Source organism: Typopeltis vanoorti, chromosome 5, assembly GCF_054136105.1.
Source record: "Typopeltis vanoorti isolate ZY-2024b chromosome 5, IOZ_Tvanoo_1.0, whole genome shotgun sequence".
Lineage (NCBI taxonomy): Eukaryota > Metazoa > Arthropoda > Arachnida > Uropygi > Thelyphonidae > Typopeltis > Typopeltis vanoorti.
In genome coordinates, this window is record NC_143553.1 from 11,258,051 (window position 1) to 11,279,054 (window position 21,004).

General features: G+C 35.4%; 1 protein-coding gene across 3 annotated transcripts in view; it reads right to left on the reverse strand.

The window, feature by feature from the left end:
- LOC150106225 (adiponectin receptor protein-like) overlaps positions 1-21,004 on the reverse strand; it is a 255,050-nt gene that overhangs the window by 111,621 nt on the left and 122,425 nt on the right. For all 3 annotated transcript variants that reach the window (XM_090392251.1, XM_090392249.1, XM_090392250.1), the window contains exon 4: positions 18,096-18,246. In XM_090392251.1, the coding sequence (XP_090248377.1) occupies positions 18,096-18,246 (151 nt within the window). The remainder of the gene's footprint in view (positions 1-18,095; positions 18,247-21,004) is intronic.

The window sequence follows — 21,004 nt, forward strand, 5'->3', positions numbered from 1 at the left end:
ATCCATAACTAGAAAATATGCGTACCAAGTTCAGATTCCAATTATTTTTGGGTACCCCCTCATAAATCTTACAAGGAACACTCAGTAGAGAAATTTCTCTGCAATTCTCACATTCAGCTTTATTCCTTTTTTTTTTTTAAATAGATATTACTATGAGTGCTCTACTGCAATCATCTGGAATTTGACCCTCTGAGCAGGCCTTCTAAATAATGCAGTTCAGCCACTGTAAAACTTTTATACCTTATAATTTAGCATTTCTGGTGAAATTTCATCTACTTCAGCTGCCTTTCCACTTTTCAGATTTGTGACAGCTTTTTCTACTTGAAGTATAGATATATATTCCTGCTGAGTGTTTTCTACCACTATGATGTCACTGCTCATTTCATTTAGCAATCTCTAAAATAATTACTCCATATATCAAAAATATCTTTATCCTCAGTTTTCATGTCCCCTTCATTATCTCCAATTTCTTTTACAGTACTCTGTCCTCCATTTCTGAGCTTTTTCAATAGACTCCAGAATATTTTGCCAGCTTACTGATATTTATTTTCAATGTTCTTAAAAAGTCATACCATGACTAGTCTAGCTAATTTTACACAATGCTTTGCTTTTTTGCATTTTTCTCTGTATTCCCTAAGAGCATCCTTACTTTCCAGGAACTTTCGATATGTTTTCTTTTTTTCCTTGACTGTCTCTTTAACTCCCCGAGTCCACCATGGAGTTCTGATTTTCCTAATCTTGCAGATTACTTCACTACATGCCTCTCTGGCAGAAACAATCAAAGTTTTCTTTAGGGTTTGCCACTGTATCTCCAAGGTTTGGTTCTTGTTTTCAAAATCTTTTAGTTTTTCTTTAATAATGTTTGTGTATCTGAGTCTATAGTTCACATCTGATTGCTGTTCAAATTCATATGGAGAGAAGATGCAAAGAATAAGAAAAGTCTTAATGGCTGTGTTATTGTCAACAGAGCTGTTTCCCTACTGGCTCAGGACACTAGAGTATACAGAGGATTTGAAATAGAAAGTGATCACCATTTAGTGTTGAACAGGAACTTTTCAATATTGAACTTCATATTGAAAAGAAAGGTATGTAAGAAAGTTTCCAAATGAATCAAAATCTTTATACCTCACTTCTAACAGAACCTACTATGTGGTAATTAAGAATTAATAATTTCTATTAATAATAGAAAAAGTACTTAACTTTACTGAAAATCAATACACTATATTTGTTTGATACTTTTCAATAAAGTTAAGTATGGTGTGTATCATGTCCCATTCACTTTCAACTGTAACGAATAGTGTTATTTTGCTTTTATTGTAATGTCTTTTTTCTATCTTTATTCTAATTAGCAGTGCGCACTTTTCCTCTCGTAACCTTTCTTACTTATTCTATTGAGTACTATGTTTATCCACCTTCTGTATTTACTAGTCGTATGCCTATGAACACTGGAAAATTTATTCGTTAGACTGCGCCACCAGTGTTTTTTTTTTATATTCAGCATAAGACTCAATAAAATGTCCAGTAGATCTCTCTCTCTTACTAGCGTAAATTCCTTCAACAAAGTTTACATAAACAATCGTGGTTCTTAAGTAATTAAACTGCACTTTTAATGCCTTAGTTGTTTCCTGCTAACAAGTCCGATTATTTTTAGAAACAGTGCATTGGAAAATAAAGGATCAGGCAGCACTCTTTTAACAAATAATTAAAACACATTTATTTACATTAATATGAAATATATATGAATCAAACGACAGGTAGATTGCTTTCTCTACCCATCTATAAAAATATTTAGCATAAAATTAGAACCCTTTTACTTCAACACTAAATAATCTCTTTAACTCAAAAACTTATTTACTCTCTGCTTACAAATTCAACTCATTAAACTTCTAGTTTACTCACGAAGAGGTTAGCTAACTCTCTGTTAAATTATTGTTACAAATCTGATATCAAATTCTAACATGCCAATTGACTCTCTTATGGACACTTCTTATTACTATTAAACTATTTCTTAACAGTCCATCTACAACATATTTCCTAGATTATAAGAGGAAATATACAAAAGGATGGAACTTACAGACGCTCTGTATCGCACATCCAGTTAAGAGTCTTGCACTAAAGTCTTTATGGCATTTCTTTTCATCTTAGATCCTGAGCTTCTTCAGGAGCATCTGGCATCAGCAGTATCTTGTCGGGAATTAGTGTGCTGTGGACTGCGACCTGCAGTACTCATACAGCTCCGGCAAAAGGTTGTTCTCCCGCGACTAAAAGGAAAAACTTCCAAGCGAAACTGCTTCAGGTGTTCGCATCAGCTTTCCTCCTCGGTTTAAGCTTGCCGTAACGCCTGGTTCCTCTATCTGCCGATTCCAATAGCTCAAACTGCTGCCTCCAATGACTGTAACTGCCAACTGACTCTCTCTTGACTGCCTACTGGGTTCCCTCTCTCTGCCAACCAGAAAGCTCTTATGCTCGGCTCAGTCCCACTTTATTACTCATTCTTTGAGACCTTGCATGAAGGGTTGTAACCCCTGAAGAATCCGACATGATTCTTTCATCTTCTTTTAAGTTCGACCCACTCTTTGTTCTCCTCCATGCACTCTTTCAATCGTGTGTTGCCGGGCAGTGGAAACTTGTTTGAACCTTTCAGATCTCTCAGGCACTGACTTTGGAGGTGTTTATGCACAGAGCTTGTAAGAAACTTTCTCATACACAAAAATCGTAAACAACTTTCTTATGCCCTCATATAGAGCAATTATACAAAGTTCCGATGGCAAAACATTGCCCTTGTTTTTGACATTCTAAAATATTCTTGTTAACACGTTTGCTGCCAACTACGAGTATACTCGTAGTTGGTAAACCAGCTACACAAGCCAGCTACGAATATACTCGTATGACGCTTACCGCCGGCAACGAGGTTATTGTACTGACCTTGAAGAAGTGAAAATGCTTGGCTTGTGGAGCTAGCATCAAACCGTGTATTCTCATAGATGTTAATGCTCTGCACAAGCCAACTACGAGTATACTCGTATGACGCTTACAGCTGGCAACGAGATTACCATACTGACCTTGAAGAAGTGAAATTGCTCGGCGTACGGGAACAGACCATGCCGAAGCAGCGAACGTGTTAAAGGAGTAAATAAAGTTAATTCCCATCGGGTTATTTACAATAATATAAAAATTATAAAAAAATCCGCTAATGCCTTTTTATTCCCGTAGGGAGTAGGCGAGGCCAGTTTTTAGCCCTATCTAACTTTTGGAGACTGAATGGGCAGTTAGATCTCCACTGGTACTGAAATCAGAGATAGCTGGCCCAAGGCTATCACTATTTAAGCGGTACGCAGTGAAGAGAATGACTCAACAAGTGCCACCATCTTGTGGTCCCTAGCACAATATATTTAATGTCTGAAATACTGTGGGTTCTACAGTCGATTTACTTGAGTTTACGGGATGAAAAACCCGCTTGCCCGTGCCAGAGATCGACTAACTCGGGAACCAGTTGAAAAAAGGCTTAGAAAAATTTCCTCTAGTCGCCAACTAGACTCAAAACAAAGTCTTCCTTTGTGCGACCAAGCGCCGTGGTGTGCGAACGCCACATCCACTGAGCAACACAGGCTCAAGGCTTACAATAATATCTAGCACAAAATATACAGAGACAAACAAGGTTATTTTTGTAACATTCTCATGGGAATTGCCCTATGTAAAAATCGACGTAAAGCGCTTTGGTATTTTTAAGCTACATTGAGTTTTTACACAACCATATGTGTTTTCTGTTCTCTTAAAGTAATAATAAAGTTGCATATAATTATGGCAACAGTATACAGGTTGACATGTAATGCACTCCATGTAGTAGCTTATTGTATCATCCACATAGAAATCCTCCAATTTAATGGATTCACCCCACCTCCTTAAACTTGCCATTCATGCACATGCAACTATTGTGTAGGATTTCATAATTTAAAATACAACTCAAATTTGAAAATCTTGTTAGTATTTGGTTAATCATATACACTGAAACCAACATTCACCTCCCCTCCAACTTCTTGAAGGAAAAGGACATAGAATAATTTATGCAATACTCACCTGATACAAACAGAAAAAAAAATAAATAAAATGCTTCACATGTAATGCCTAATGAGCAAGTACAATGTAGGACAAATGGTATATGAAAATATTAAAATTGCACAATATATTGCTTGTTATAATGTTCTGGTTAAACCATATATTACTAGGTCAATGATACCAATAAATTATATACTTGGTTTTAATCCTTTTCCTAAGGAAGCAAAACAATGTTTTACACGTGAAATATATTCATGTCTGAGCTACTTGTATATAGAGGCTAATGACTTCATATCACTTGCTTTAGTATGTATCCCATAATGCAAGGCACACACACCCCTTTCAGACATGTATAATGCTCTGCATAATGGGAAGAGCCATTACCCACACCAGTTTCGACCATTACTGAAGTCTCATCAGTTGGAGCCAGACCAGGGAGAGATATCAACGTTGAAGTAATGCAGAAGTCATATATCTCATATACAAGTAGCCAGAAAGGTGCTTGACCTTATTAATAAAAATCTCTGGATGAGAGAAAGATGTAGTGGTAGATATGTTAAAGATGTAGAAACATCTTTAACATATAATAAACCCAATTTTTTACCTTGGGTTTATTATATGTTAAAGATGTCAAGAAATTATATACAGGTATCCCTTGCTTAACGCGGGATTTGATTAACGCAGCGAAATTAATTGCGACAATCCCTTGATATACGCGGCATGAATTTTGATTAACGTGCCTCCCTGCAGAGCTCGCAGCTAATCTGACAGATACATGCAAAATGTTTAATATAAATATTCTTACACAATTCAGTGTATAGTTTAGAGATAAAAGCTGGGCATTACGAGTGATATTCTGCACTGTTTTTTGCTGTCAGTTTGGTTTAACATGTGTGATGTAAAGGTTTGTGATATTTGACAGTAAATTGTATCTGAGAGATACACCGCGACCTCCGATGTCAGTATAGTATGGTTTAAAAATGACACTTTTTGTGGTTATGAGACCATCGGTACTTTATTAATATAATCCTGCCTACTAGTTTCGCTAGCAACTATCTAGCTTTGTCAAGGCTGAATGGTACACACAAAAAATAGGAGAGAATGCAGAAACGTTGCCAACTGTTAGGCAGTTAACTTTGAAACTATGCGTGACAATGCGTGCATGTGTTGAGAAGATTGTCAGTATCGTGGATAAGTGTTGTATGCACACGTGTTACATGATTTTTCGCATATTGTAGTTCCATTAAACTGAGTGAGTTGATTAAGTTTTTCCATATATCTTTCAGTATGGCACTCTGATTTCTGTGGTTGTTACTGGTTCTTAATACTACTGCCGCTTCCTTGAAAATTCTGTATCTGTAATCATCATCCAAATACGGCATAGAGCTATTTTCCCAGTCAATTGCATGGTTGGAAGTTGCAAAGTGATGTGCTAAGCCTGAGGAGACTGTCCTGTTGTGATTGGCATCCGCAACATGCTCCTTCTGTCTGATTTCCAGGCTTCTTGAAGTTTGCCCAATATATGAAAGGCCGCACGTACATGGAATTCTATAAACACCTGGATATTTGAAAAATGGTACACTGTCTTTAGGAGATCTTAATACTTGTCTGATGGTAGTGGTAGGCTTAAATACCACTCTGATGTTATGAGATTTTAACATTCTCGCTAATCTTGAAGAGACTGAATCTACATAAGGGATGACTACTGTTGAAGCACACTGGGTGACTGTTCCTTGTTGTTGGAGGTTGTCTTTATACAGGAACTTATTGATGATGTTTGTAGGAAAACCATTCTGCGATAGTGTTATAGCAATTTGAGAAAGTTCTGTCTGTACCTCTTCTTCGCCTGAAATAAACTTTTTGGCTCTGTTCCGTAACATGTGAACGATGCTATGTTTTTGTGATCTATGATGGTTGGAAGAATAATGTAATAACATCCAGTAAAGGACAGTTCTACGTATAAAATACTAAAGGAAAATCCTACCATGACAAACCTGCTGATCAGAAATATAACTGGTTGGCTTGAGGAATTAAAAAGAAAACTCAAATCCGCACATCTCATAACTCATCGCCTTTATGGTGTACCCAAAGTGCATAAGGAGGGTTCCATTGCGTCCGATTGTAGATGGCAGATCCTCCCCTACATACCTAATGACTAAACACCTTGCCAACTTACTATAAGGAAAAATTAGACAAACAGAGTCCTATATTAAGAACTCTCTACAAATTGTAGAGAAACTGAAGTACGTCAAGACATCACAAATGGACATAATGGCAAGCCCGGATATAGTATCTTTATTTACGAATGTTCCAGTGGAGGAGGTCATTAACGTTATTAAAGATCTCTTCTCTACAAACATTACACAGTTGTTCAATCACTACCTTAAATCAAATTTCTTCAAAGTAAACAACAGTTTACCAACAACTGGAAGGCCTAGCAATGGGTAGCCCACTGTCACCATCTTGTGCAGACCTATTCATGGAAAAGTTGGAAAATTAAATTTTTACCAAAATTACACCTAAACCATCGATATGGTGGAGATACATTGATGATATTTTCATCGTCTGGAATGAAAACACAGAAAATCTACAGGTGTTTTTAGAGAGAATAAACTCTCTTCATAACAAGATTAAATTTACTCTAAAAGTTGAAAAAACAGACAACTCCCCTTCCTAGACATACAGGTAAAAAGGCAGGAGAATAATTTTAAACTTTCTATATACAGAAAACCTACAGATACTGGACGTTATTTACATTATTCTTCAAACCATCATAGATCACAAAAACATAGCATCATTCACATGTTACGGAACAGAGCCAAAACGTTTATTTCAGACGAAGAAGAGGTACAGACAGAACTCTCTCAAATTGTTATAACACTATCGTTATAACTGGGGGAACCATGTATATCTATGAGGGGGGGGGGGAGCAATACATTACATAACTGCTATCATAACCTGCATTATTATGAGTTTTTCATCATTGGTTTTTTGTAATTAATATTGTCAATCTCGACACAATGAGCTTAAGTAAAAAGCGTAAAATAGATTCGGAACATCTAGCATTTAACCCCGAGTGGACAGACAAATATTTTTTTATGTTGTTTAAGGACAAAATAGTGTACATTGTTTGCCAGGAATCTATCGCTGTGCCCCAAGAGTACAATCCGAGACATTTTGAATCAAAACATCCTAACCTTGGCAAGTTGGATGCAAGTGAAAAGCAAATAAAAGCAGCAAAGTTATTGAAAGTCCTTAGCAGTAAGCAACAAGCCTTTAAAAAAGTGACATCTGCAAATGAAGCTGCCACAAAGGTAAGCTTAAAAATATCACAAGAAATAGTTTGTGATGGCAAATCATTTACTGAGGGAGAGTTGATAAAAAAGTGTCTGATGATTGCCGTTTCCGAATTGTGTCCTGATAAGAAAACTAATTTTGAAAATATCAGTTTGTCCCGTATGACTGTTCAGTGCAGGCTGGCTGATATTGATGAGGATCTTAAAAATAACCTGCAAAAATTGGCTAGTGAATTTGTCTATTATTCGCTTGCTATGGATGAAAGTACTAACGTGAAAGATACTGAACAGCTTTTAACATATAGAAGAGGCGATAATAAGAATTTTGAGGTGACAGAAGAGCTTGCTGGTTTGTGTTCAATGAAAGGAGATCGCAGAAAATGTAAAGATGTGTGTAACCGAAAAACTATCCTTAAATTTCAAGAATTTAGTAGCAGTTTGCACTGATGGTGCTGTAACATTTATTGTACAGTATGCAGGTAAACCATTGACAAAATTTCACTGCCTAATTCATCAGCAGGTGTTATGTTCAAAGGTTTTGCAGTTTGATCATGTGATTAAAGTAGTATTTACTCTGGTCAACTATATTCGAGCTCGGGGTTTGAAACACAGAATGTTTCAGGCGTTTCTAGAAGAAAATGATGCTGAGTATGGGGATCTACCATACCACACTGATGCACATTGGTTGAGCCGTGATAAAGTTTTGTCACGCTTTGTCGCTCTAAAAAATGAACTAGTTTTCCATATCAAGATATGGAAAAATTCCCAGAAATAATGGATGAAGAATGGAATCAAGATTTATTTTTCTTGTGCGACATTTAGGGTCACTTGAATGACCTTAACTTACAGCTTCAAGGAAAAAATAAGTTTGTTTTTCAGTTAATGTCTCTTATAAAGGCATTCAAAATGAATTTAAGTTTGTTTGAAAATCAACTTGCTAAGGGGGATATGTGACATTTCTTAACTTATCAACAGAATATTCCATCAAAATATCATTCAATGGTGGGTGGAAAATATAAGAAGCACATATGAGTTCTAAGTGAGGAGTTTCAGAAAAGAATGCCATTGAGTAATGAAGATGAAGTCCGCATAAAAGTGAGTGAGGATCCATTTTCTGTCGAAGCAGGAAATCTACCTGTCGAACTCCAGATGGAAGTTATTGATCTCCAGTGTTCTGAAACTATCGGGTCAAGCATAGGGAGAGTACTTTACAAAAGTTTTATTCTATTCTGGATCAGGATAATTTAAAAGTTTATTGGATACTGCCTACCAGGTATTTTGTATGTTTGGGAGCACATATACTTGTGAACAAACATTTTCGGTCATGAACTTGAACCAAACAGTGTTCATCTTTAAGTGATATCAATTTAGAGGCCATATTAAGAACGGCCACTTCAAACATGACACCAAACTTTGATAAAATAGTGGCAACAAAGAAATGCAATGTGTCACATTTTCACATTCTGTGTTTCATCAGTGACATTCAGTCACTGATATTTCAATGAAAATAAGTGCGATATTCTCAGTGAAATTATTAGTAAACTTTGTGTTTATGTTTAAGTGGTTTTTATTGAGAAATTTTGCAGCTATATCTGTTTGTAAATAATTTTGATTTAAGAATCAAGATCTGAAGTGATCTGGCCCTTGGTCAGGTGGTCCAAGTTGGGTTTGTCCCTCAAAGACAATCCAGTTATGCAGGCCTGATATAGAGGCTAATGACTTCATATCACTTGCTCATTATGTATCCCATTATGCATGAAAGACATTTTGTGCTTAAATTTCTAGGCTCACACCCAATGTAGTTTATCACACTGAGCTCAGTTTCACTGTTGTAAGTCATAAGCAACCAACTCTTAATTTGATATGCCTAAAATTGGTGACAACATCCTTGTTAAAAGATCTTGTATGCTGCATGATAAATATTTCTGTAAGAACAACCCTAAGTGTTTACTCCTTCAGCTACTTAAATGTTGCATGTACGAGTACATGCAGTTTATAAACAAATTATGTCAAGTTCTAGAATAGGACGTTCTATGCCTTTTTATTATTACTAAGTGTAATTCATATTCTAGTAAACTACAGTTTCTCCCTGTAGTCTCGGCCATATATCCATGCTGTGTACACTTTGTCAAATCGATGACACCACTGTTAAGCTGCCAACTCTTGATACACATTAAATGTTGAAAAAGTACTTCCCCCACGAGTTCCGAAGATGACACACCGTTGAAATGACTCGCACCCGACCTTTTCCCATCAATCCTTCCTCTTTCCCAAAAAATAGTTTCTATTTTCAGATCCTTCCCCCCCCCCAAACGCTCTCTACCCACCCTTAATAATAATAATATTATACATATAAAAAAACCCAGGTTTTTCCAAATAATTCCCCCACATTCCCAAACCCCCTTCCTTTAACAGCTTAACAGCACATGAATGCATATCGCTGGGATAAGGAGACAGCCAACCAGTGGCGCCCCCAGGGAGCAAGGCATCCCAAAGAAAAAGGGGAAAAAAAAAACACTAGAAAATTTTCCAAAAATCTTTTTCTAATTAAAATTCATATTTTTAAAAATTTATTTTATGTTATGTTTTCTATTTCTATACTACTTATGAATTAGTGATCATTGCAGATGCTCAGTCATAGGTCGTATGTGATGCATAGTTTGTATTCTCAAATCGTCTACTCAGCTCAGACCCCCTGCCCAAGATTAAATGCTGAGTATGCTACTGCAGCCAACAACATCCAAAAAAGGCATGTCCGAATTTTCCTCCTATACTATTCTTCATATATTAGTTTTATAACACATCAGTAATGCCCTAAGATTTGAATAAAAAGCCAATGACATTGTAAAAAAGGGGCACTCCTAAACGAAAGTAGGCTATATTAGCCATAAAAATAAATGTTGAAATGTTTAGTTTGAGGGTTTAGTGCATTAAAACCATGTAATATTTCTCATATTAATGTTGCCTTTTCTTGTCTAGCTATAACCTGTAAAACTGTGAGCACTAAATTAATTTGCTGAAATTCACACAGCTATGAAAATTCACCACTATTTACAAAAGTTCAAGTGACTAATGTCTAGAGAACACTAAACAAATATGTTTGTGCAAATTGCTGATGTGATGTTAGTTTGCCCACATGGTCGACAACCTTTCAGACTCACGGGCCACATTCAACTTTTATTTTTAATAATCGGACTGCAAGCATTTAAATAAGCGCAAATAGTAAATTGAAAAAAATTGAGTTATCAATTTTTATTATATCAGTCTTAAAAAACACAGAAATATTTAAAGTACAAGATATGAAACAAGCATGAAAACGAAACTCAATGAAAAATTATTATCACGTAAAAACAAAGTAATATAGATTATGCATCACAATATGTGTGTCTCTCTGCTTTTTCTCAAGCATCAATAAAATTTTTTAATATTTTCTAATAAAAATGCGTTCTTTAATGTGCGCCAAAATCTCTGTTGTCGTCGAATGAAGTCGCATTTGTTATCCCCACTCATGACTCACAAGGTTGACTCGCACCAAGTTGCAAGCCGATGTCAAGAAGTATAGGTATAAAATTATTTTTAATTTATAATTCATATTATAAAATGTATTATTTAAATAATTCAACATACAGGCCACATGCCATCTAAGTATGGTCAACCTTTTCTGGGCTGCCAACAATGCACATTTAGGCCACATGCGGCCCACCGGTTGCCGACCCCAGGTATAGGCCATAAGTAACTAAATTAGAGTGTTATTAAGTTGGAACAGGTTAGAATAATAACAGAGTGGAGACATTGGAGAAATTACTAAATAAAAGAAGTAACAAGTATGATTTATCATATAATATTTTTATAGTACATTCAAAACTTGACTGCAAATTAGAAATTCTGAATGCAAAAATTTTGTGCAGTGTAGTTTTAGGTGTGTTCATAACTTAGAGAGGACAGTGGTCATGAGGGTGTAAACTTTTTGTGTGGCAAGTAGGGTTTTGAATAACGTTTTGAGCCCAGCTCATGACTGTACTACAGGATATTTTCTATTGATGCTCTGCTCATCTCATGTAGCAGTTTTATAATATAACTTATTTTTATCATCTGATTCCTTTTTACAGTTCTCTTTCCTCCATTTCTAAGCTTTACCCATAACTTCCAGAACATTTAGCCATCTTTGTGGTATTTATCACCTACATTCTTCTCAATGTCTTTTCATAACTTTCGGAAAGGTGTTACTTTTATATATCCTTAGTTCCACTTTGTTTTATATTCCCTAAGAGTACACGATGAATTACTACCAGAAACTGATTTATTTTCCTTTCCATGGACAGCTTCTTTAACTTTCTTTGTTCACATTAAAACACCCTTTACCTCAGTTCGCTTTCCCAGCTAGTGAGTCAAAAGGGATCTTCAGGTTTTACCACATTTTCCAAGGCTCAGTTCTTGTTTTCAACAACTTTTTATCTAATTTTCAAATAAAATACAACTTGTTTTTTTTTTAATTATTTATAAAATATATTTTATTGTAATATATATTGTAATATTCAATACTGATAATATGAAAACAGCCAAGAATTAATAACAATAGGGCACTGAATTAGAGTTCGCTGCTCAAAATATTCCATATAAAAGTTAGCTATGGGAGGAATGTGGTGGAGCTCATAGCCATACCTTCTTAGATTTCACATGCTCTATATGTAAAATTTTCCAACTGATATACAAGCAAAATAGTTACCACTTTAAAAACTAGAAAATTCACAAGTTATTCACCTTTAAGAAAGGTAAAAAGTATATGTTAACAAAATATTGCTGTCGACATAAGGACTGAGTGCCTTTCAGATGAACTACCAAATTGATAGTCATTTAAAGTGCATGGTTAGAAATGACAGCTTTTCCATAATAAACTTCTTTTGTTTTGAGATTGTACAATCTATTTTCCCTAAACAGGGTAGGTTACAGCCCAATGGAAAGGGATTTTTTATTTTTTTTTTCCATTGGTCATTTAAAAGTGGCCTTAATGTTGTATTATTGGAGTGTATTGTCTATTTATTATGATAGTCGCCATGTGCTTAAGGGTCAAAGCTGTATAACTGAGAGAAGACCTCCATATAGCCTTTAAAGGAATGCAGAGAACCAACCAGGACTTCTAACCTAATGTCCAATCCTCACCTTCTCGTGGTGCACCCTGTTGGGAATCTACTTGGATACTGAATGAACGAGGATGGGCTGGCAATTTGGGATTTAGCCGACCAAATTGTATTCTTATTAGTTAAACCAAAATTAAAAATGATGGTACGACATGACAAAATTTCATGCCGGCTGGGGTGTCGCCCGGTTAAACAAGGCCCCCGTTGTTTTCGCCAGGGAACCAGGGTGAATAGCGAAAAGTCAGCTACTGGGACAAATCTGAAAACAAACCCCAACTCAACATCACCAGAGTAAAAGATCGGTACTATCAACGTAAGAAGCCTGAATGGCAAAGAAATGGAGCTAGCTGAGGAATTAGATAAGTACCAGATCGACATAATCGCGGTGACTGAAACAAAAAAGACCAAAACTGGTGAGATCTTTCTGAGCAATAAATACAAAATGTTATATTCAGGCAATGACAATCAAGGAAAAGAAGGAGTAGCCATAGTATTCAACACAAAATACGAGGCTAATCTTCTTGAATGGCAGTCAGTCTCAAGTAGAGTAATGTGGGCAAATATGAGAATGGGGAACTGGACAATGAGACTTATTTGTGCCTATGGTCCCACAGAAGGTTCTACAAAGGTAGAAGTGGAGGAATTTTTTGACGCTTTAGAAAAAGCAACTGACACAATGAAAAAGGAAAAGTTGGTCCTTGTTGGGGATCTAAATAGCAGAGTAGGAAATGATTGTGAGACATACAAAAATATTTTGGGAAAATTTGGAGAAAAGAGCAAAGCTAATAATAATGGCATATATCTGTTGGATTTCTGCTCAGGACATGGACTGGTTATTACTAACACCATGTTCCAACATAAAAATGTGCACAAATTCACATGGAGAGAAGAGGCTAGGAATAAGAAAAGTCTCATTGACTATGTTATTGTTGATAGTGATGTTTTCTCCCTGGTGCAGGACACCAGAGTGTACAGAGGATTTGAAATTGGAAGTGATCACTATCTAGTCTTGAGCAAGATAAAATTGAATTTCATATTGAAAAGAATAACATGTAAGAAAGTTTTAAAGCGAATAAAAGTTGAGCAGCTCTCAGATGTGAACTGTAGACTAAAATACACAAAGATTATTGAAGAAAAAATGAAAGAGTTTGAGAACAGGAATCAAACCTTGGAGATTCAGTGGCAAACTCTGAAGGAAACGTTGATTGATTCTGCCAGAGAGGCATGTGGTGAGGTTGTCTGTAAGGATAAAAAAATCAGAACTCCCTGGTGGACACAGGAAGTTAAAGAGGCAGTGAAGGAAAAGAAGAAAGCATATCAAAAGTTCATGGCAAATAAGTCAGCTTGTGCTCTTAGAGAATATAGAGACAAATGCAAGAATGCTAAACACTGTGTAAAACTAGCTGAACAAAAGTCATGGGAGGACTTTGGCAAGAATATAGAAAATAAATATCAAGACGGTGGCAAAATATTCTGGAGGTTGTTGAAGAAGCTTAGGAATGGAGGACAGAGTGCTATAAAAGGAGTTAGAGATGATAAAGGTGACATGAAAACGGGAGAAAAAGATATCCTTGAAGTATGGAGTAATTACTTTGAAAAACTTCTAAATGAAACAAGCAGTGATGACAGCACAGTGCTAAAGAACACTGACCAGGCATGCAGTCAGGAATACATATCCATACTTGAAGTAGAAAAAGCCATCAAAGGCTTGAAATGTGGAAAGGCAGCAGGAGTAGATGATATTCGACCAGAAATGCTGAAGTATGGTGGTATAAGAGTCTTACAGTGGCTCCACTGCATAGTTCAGAAGGCCTGGACAGAGGGACGAATTCCCGATGATTGGAGTAGAGCTCTCATAGTATTCATATATAAAAAGGGAAATAAAACTGCATGTGAGAATTACAGAGGTATTTCCCTACTGAGTGTTCCTGGCAAGATCTATGCAAGTATACTTGAGAAACGGTTGAGAAGAATTGTGGAAGAAAAGCTTGGTGAAGAACAAGTTGGATTCAGGCCAAATAGAGGCTGTCAGGATCAGATCTTCACTTTACGACAAATAGTCGAGAAAGCATGGGAATATAACAAAGATCTGTATTTAAGTTTTGTCGATTTGGAAATGGGATATGACAAGGTGCCAAGAGAGAAGCTATTCAATATGCTGCAGTTATATGGTGTCAATGGGGCATTATATCAAGCAATACTTAGTTTTTATTTGAGTTGTAAGTCAGCAGTTAGAATTGAAGGAAGTACAGGAAGATGGTTTAATGTTAAATATGGTGCGAGACAAGAATGTACATTATCCCCTCTGTTATTCATTATCTATATGGATCACATTATGAAGGAAAGTGGTATTAAACATGATATCAAAATTGGAGATGTCAATGTCAACTCTTTGCTTTATGCGGATGATGTTATACTTCTAAATAAATCCGCTACAAGTCTGCAAGATTCTCTGACTAAATTGAATAGCTGTTGTAATAGATATGGTATGAAGGTCAGCAATAAAAAGACAAAAACAATGAAAATAGGCAGAATCATTGAAAATGTCAACTGTGTTGTGAATGGAGAACCTGTGGAACAAGTAAAACATTTCAGCTATTTAGGCACGATTTTTACTGAAGATGGTAAATTAAATATAGAAATAGACAACAGAATCAGCAAAGCTGGTATGGTGGGAAGTCAATTGAATAAATTCATATGGAATAAGAGAGAAATTAGTCAGAACACTAAATTAGCTGTATTCAAGACAGTGTTCAAACCAGTTTTAACTTATGGATCTGAGAGCTAGGTCAGATGTAAAACACTTGACCAAAGACTAGAGACCGCAGATATGAGAGTCCTTGGAAAGATTATAGACGTGAACAGATGGCATCAATGGCAATATCATATTAAAAAACTAGGATATTAGGAAAGAACTTGACATTGTCAGCATCCAGGAATGCGTTAGCAGAGCTAATCTCATGTGGTATGGTCACTTAAACAGAATGGGCGAGGAAAGATTAGCAAAACAAGTGTTCTCTGCCAGGTTGGCAGCAAAACGACCCAGAGGAAGACCAAGATATAGGTGGATTGATATGGTACAAAGTGGTTTAGACGATAGAAATATAAGATCTGATAATGTTGGAGTCTTGACAAGTAACAGACTGATTTGGAGGAAAATTGTAGATAGGAAATTAATAATGATGTAAATTTTTCATGTAGTACTATCATATCCTGTACACCCCTTGTGGGTACTTAGCAGGAATTTGATGATGATGATGATAAGGGATAGCCATGGCATTACTATATTTTTGGTTGCCTTTTTGCGAAAGATTCTAAGGATTGTTTTTGTCAGTTTTATATATCTACTCTCTATATATAAAAAGATAAGCCGAAATTTGAAACATTTTTATGTCACGTTTTTTGTCCAATTCATTTTTCAGAGTCTACTCATCTGAGAAAATTGTCAAGGCTTTGTGTATGAGGATGCTAATAACACACACTTTCTGTGTAAGGTGTGATGGTTGGAATCTTTGTGAATGTAGTGGCCCAGTGTGTGTGTGTGTGTGTGTGTGTGTGTGTGTGTAAGTTTATGGTAAACAGTGAAAGGCAGACAGTCTGTAGGAAGATTTGTAATAAGTATATTCAGAAAAGGAAGCTTGAATATATCTGTGTTATTTATTTAGGTGACTGAGCAAATTGTTTAAAGTTTAGTGGCTGTGGGATGGCAAATGGCAAACATGTCATCATCAATTCTTAGCTAAACTTTGGGTTTTAATGTCAAGTAAAAGTAAGTTCAAGCAAAATAGTTACCACTTTAAAAACTAGAATGTTCATAAAAGAAAAGCAAAAGCTAATTTTCCGACATGTAATAATAAATCCCACTGATTACTGTATTATTGGAATGGATTTGCCTTCTGCAATGCACAGAAGTGTTGAGGATTCTCTCATCTGTGGGTTGGATTGTATCTTTCATATGGAACATTGAGTGATGAGCTCTAAATTCAGTGACCCTAAAACCTAACGTTTGGCTAAGATACATGGACAATATGTTTGCCATTTGGCAAACATATTTACCAAACTTTAGACAATTTCCTCAGCCACCTAAACAAATAACACAGAGGTATTCACAATTCACATGAAATCTAAAATAATAACACCTTCTTCTTCTGGATACACTTGTTACATGTCTTGCCACAAGCTGTCCATTCTTCACTATTTACCATAAATTGAAAGACTCATACCACCACTCCACACAAAAATTAAGGGTTATTATCACCCTCAAAAACAGAGCATTGATAAATATTCTGGTGAACAGGATCTGAAAAATGAATTTCAAATAATAAGCAAAATGTTTTTAAGAAATGGCTACAACACAAAAAAAAATCCATAGAACCCTTCACAAAGATACACCAAAAAATAAAAATAAAATAATAAAATTTTATTATGAATTGCTTTCAGATATTCCCCACATATACATGGCAATCCTGTATATGTGGGGAATATCAACTAAGCATAGACAATACACCCCAAAAAAACCCCAATGAAAAAAGTACACTCAGCTCTTCTAAAGATCACCTAGGAGGGCAAAGGAGTCCACCTAGGTGTATATCAGATATGCTGCACCTGTAACCTATTCATTCAAGAGAAATAGGTCATATACAATCCCAAAACGAAACAAAATTATGCATTAATCCTTCATTACAGAAAAGCAGGAGTTTTCTGATTATGCACTTCAAATGAGTAACCAGAGTAAATGGAAAGGTACTGAAGTCCTTACATTAGATCAAAACATGGTATAAATGTAAATTCAAGGAAGCCTGTGAAATACATAACCATCTAAATCTCAACAAAAATGATAGCTCAAAAGTCCCAAGAATCTGGATGGCTCACCTACAACCCTTATAGCATCTGGAAAAAGGAGAATACCAACAATTTTTCAAGTAGAATTAACCTACATATTGGATACCAGAAGAAAAGAAATTGAAATGGACAATGATACAATGAATCTTAGATAATAACAGAAATATAAAATAACAGGACTAATAAAAAACTAGTAATTGCTAATGCATTACCAACTTATATATATATATATGAATTTTCCTTAAATTACTGTTTATTTTATTTATTTTTTTTTGTTCCACCAGAAGTCAAACTATGGTCAACTGCTGACAAAAGCAATTCTTCTCAGCCCACTGTAGTATGTACCAATATAGCTTGTGATCTAGTGTAAAAGGTCAAAATGTTGAATTTTATTTTAATCTAATTAATGTAATATTTTATTTAACTTTAATTAAAGTTCTCTAGCATGGCTGCTATGTGTCCCCATAATCATTCACAATGATTATTATATATTTATAAATGATTCTAGGAGTTTTTAAGAGCATGGTGCATATGTAGAATAACGTCCATTGAAACACTGTAGTAAGTAGAGTTCTGTTTCTCTCTCTCTCTCTCTGTTTTAAATTTAAAAAAATATGATAACTATTTGTAACAAATTCAAAAGCAAACAAGCAGTAAAGATTTTATTTAATATATATACTGTATATATAATCATTACATGACAATAACTAGTAAAAAAAAATTAATATTTCAAATAACAGCATTTAAGAAGGGTCATTAATACCTAAGAGATGGGTCCAGATGTTGCCAGTTTCTGTATGTAACCTAAATATTGATCGAAAGCAAGCACTAAATGATGGTAAAGGTGGCCTGTGGCCCATGTGCAAAAAATCATTGTCCTGCAACCACTTTGGTAGTGAACTAAAATGGCAAACCTAAAAACAAGAAAAGAAGTATTTTCTTAAAAATTATCTGCCAAAACAAATGATTCATATCTTATTTATGTTCAAATGCAAAAATGAAGAAAGTAGTAACATCCCTACCATCTGAAGTGGAGCACATATGACAACTTATAATTTTCCAATGATAAAACTACCAGAAACTTTGTCTTTTATCATGTAATTATGCTACTTGGCTTTTAATCCCTACATTATCGCTAATATTACAAATCCACGGAGTCAGAAAACTCACCATGAGAGGTCCACCTACTAGCAACATATCAATATTGAACTTTAATCTCATTTACTCCCAGCATTCATAATGCAAAGTCACCACATTAAAATTATTACTTTTCCCATCTCTCTTCACCACACCTTTACACAACTTCTAGGAACAGTCTTTTGCTCTTCTCCCTTCTTACTATTTGCTCTTTTTATAATACCCTATTGTATTAATCTGGTAAAATCCTTTAACTCAAATGCCTCTATCATATCACTCACTGTTGTAATAATGGCACAACTCAAAATTCTTAATTTTTGATGAATACATGGGGCTGAGATAGTGAAAGTTACATTTATGCAATAATAGCAAAAAATGAATTCTCTACTTCCTCGCTGGTGGCACAAGTGTCATTGTGCCATCTTAGTTTTTACTGCATCTAAAAGCATCAATAGTGGTCCTTCTACAGCAGTGTGCGTACTACTCTGGGACTGAATAAAGCAGTGAAAAAAAGGTCAATGTGTGCAGTGACCTTTTTTGACTTGTACCAGTATTGCAGTGTAAATATAAACTTCTTGCTTGTCAGGAGGCATTATTTTAGTTGAGCCACTATGGTACTCAAAATAGATTTATTTTGTGCTACTTACCATTTCTTTCCCCCCCCCCCCCCATAATAGTTTTTCACTGATTGCTAAAAAAAAAAAGACTAGACATTAATTGTTACGTATGGCATAAAGGTGAAGGCGAAAAAGATTACACTGAAATAGGATCCCGCCTACTCAAATATTTAGAAGACAAAGCAGCTTCTTGCCAATCCAATGATCTTTTATTCAGACAACTATGGGGGACAACATAAGTACAAATTTATTATAGTAGCCTATTTGTATGCTGTGATGAACTTTCATATCAAAACCATTACACAAAAATTTCTTATTTTAGGCCATATGCAAAATGAGAGTGACTGCACATTATTAGAGAAAAGTATTAAAAGATTACTGAAGTCTGGAATTTCATCCCATCACAATATACTACATTAGTTAGAAATACCAGAAAGATGAGAAACTGTTTCAAGGTGAGAGATGAGTAATAACAATTTCTACGACCTGAAAGGTTTGGTATGACGTGTATGAAATTTAATGAAAATAATGAAGTTCAATTTTAACGATATTGCAATCTTTAAAGAAAAGCAGCAGTCAGACTTTTTCTTTTATAAAAGATCATACAAACAGGACAATTATAAATCAGTTTATGTTAAAGCTAGTAAAACAAAACAACATTTCGAGTCATTTGTAGATTTCGAATTGAAAAAAAGAGAGTTTACAAAAGTTCTATTCCAATAAAAGCACAGCAATCTGTTTGTTGAATAATAACACAATTCACAAAGTCATGCAGGCTTTTATGGCAGTTTAAAAGTTGATTTAAAGAAGGATTACACTTTTCTATGAATTCTTCCAAAATTTTGCTTGTTTGTACACAAATTTCTTGTTCTATGTTTATCACAATTATGCTCCCAAAAATTAAAATGCAGTTCATACATGTTCCTGAATTTATGCATATAAAGTTAGTTCTTGTTTAATGGCTCTTTTGTTCTTCATCCTAATATTACCTTCGAACCTTTAGGTGATTCAAGTCACAATTTTGAGTGTTTATTGGTGCAACAGTGACAAGGAGGGTTAAACTTTCAAAATTCTGATTACCCATAAGGGAATAATTATCAAACCTGCCTAATCTGGAATAGCGCCATGTATGATGAGATGAATCACAACATATTTGAACAATCACATAATTTATTCAATTCTAGAGAAACTATAATAAATTTAGTTTAATCCTTTATCCAAGTGTGTGCAAACAAAGTGTGCGCCTGAAAGTATCTTCAGGACAGGGGTAAAGTGGTACAACACCGGGCAACTCCTTGCAAAGGTGGAGCAAGCTAACAACACTCCTATCTCAGTATCTCCCATAATGCAAAACACATCTCCTTGTGGATATGTATAATGTTATGCATTAAGGGAAGGGCCACTACCCAGACTAGTTTTGACTTTTATTGAGGTTTCTTCAGTGGGAGCCAGGCCCAAGTGGAGATACCAGGCAGAAGCATTAGCAAGGTCATCTCCTTCCATAGGAGCTGCCAAACGGTGTGCCACCTTTTTATTAAATTACTCTGGATTTAGTAGTGGTCCTTCCCTTAATGGATAACATTATACATATCCGCAAGGAGATGTGTTTTGCATTATGGGAGATACTGAGATAGGAGTGTTGGTAGCTTGCCCCACCTTTACAAGGAGTTGCCCAGTGTTGTACCACTTTACCCCAGTCCTGAAGATACTTTCAGGTGCAAACTTTGTTTTCACACACACTTGGATAAAGGATTAAACTAAATTTATTATAGTCTGACCAAGTGAAAAATAAACTTTCAACATATTTCTCTAACTCCAGAGAAATTTAATAAAAAGGTGGCACACCATTTGGCAGCTCCTATGGGAGGAGATGACCTTGCTAATGCTTCTGCCTGGTATCTCCACTTGGGCCTGGATC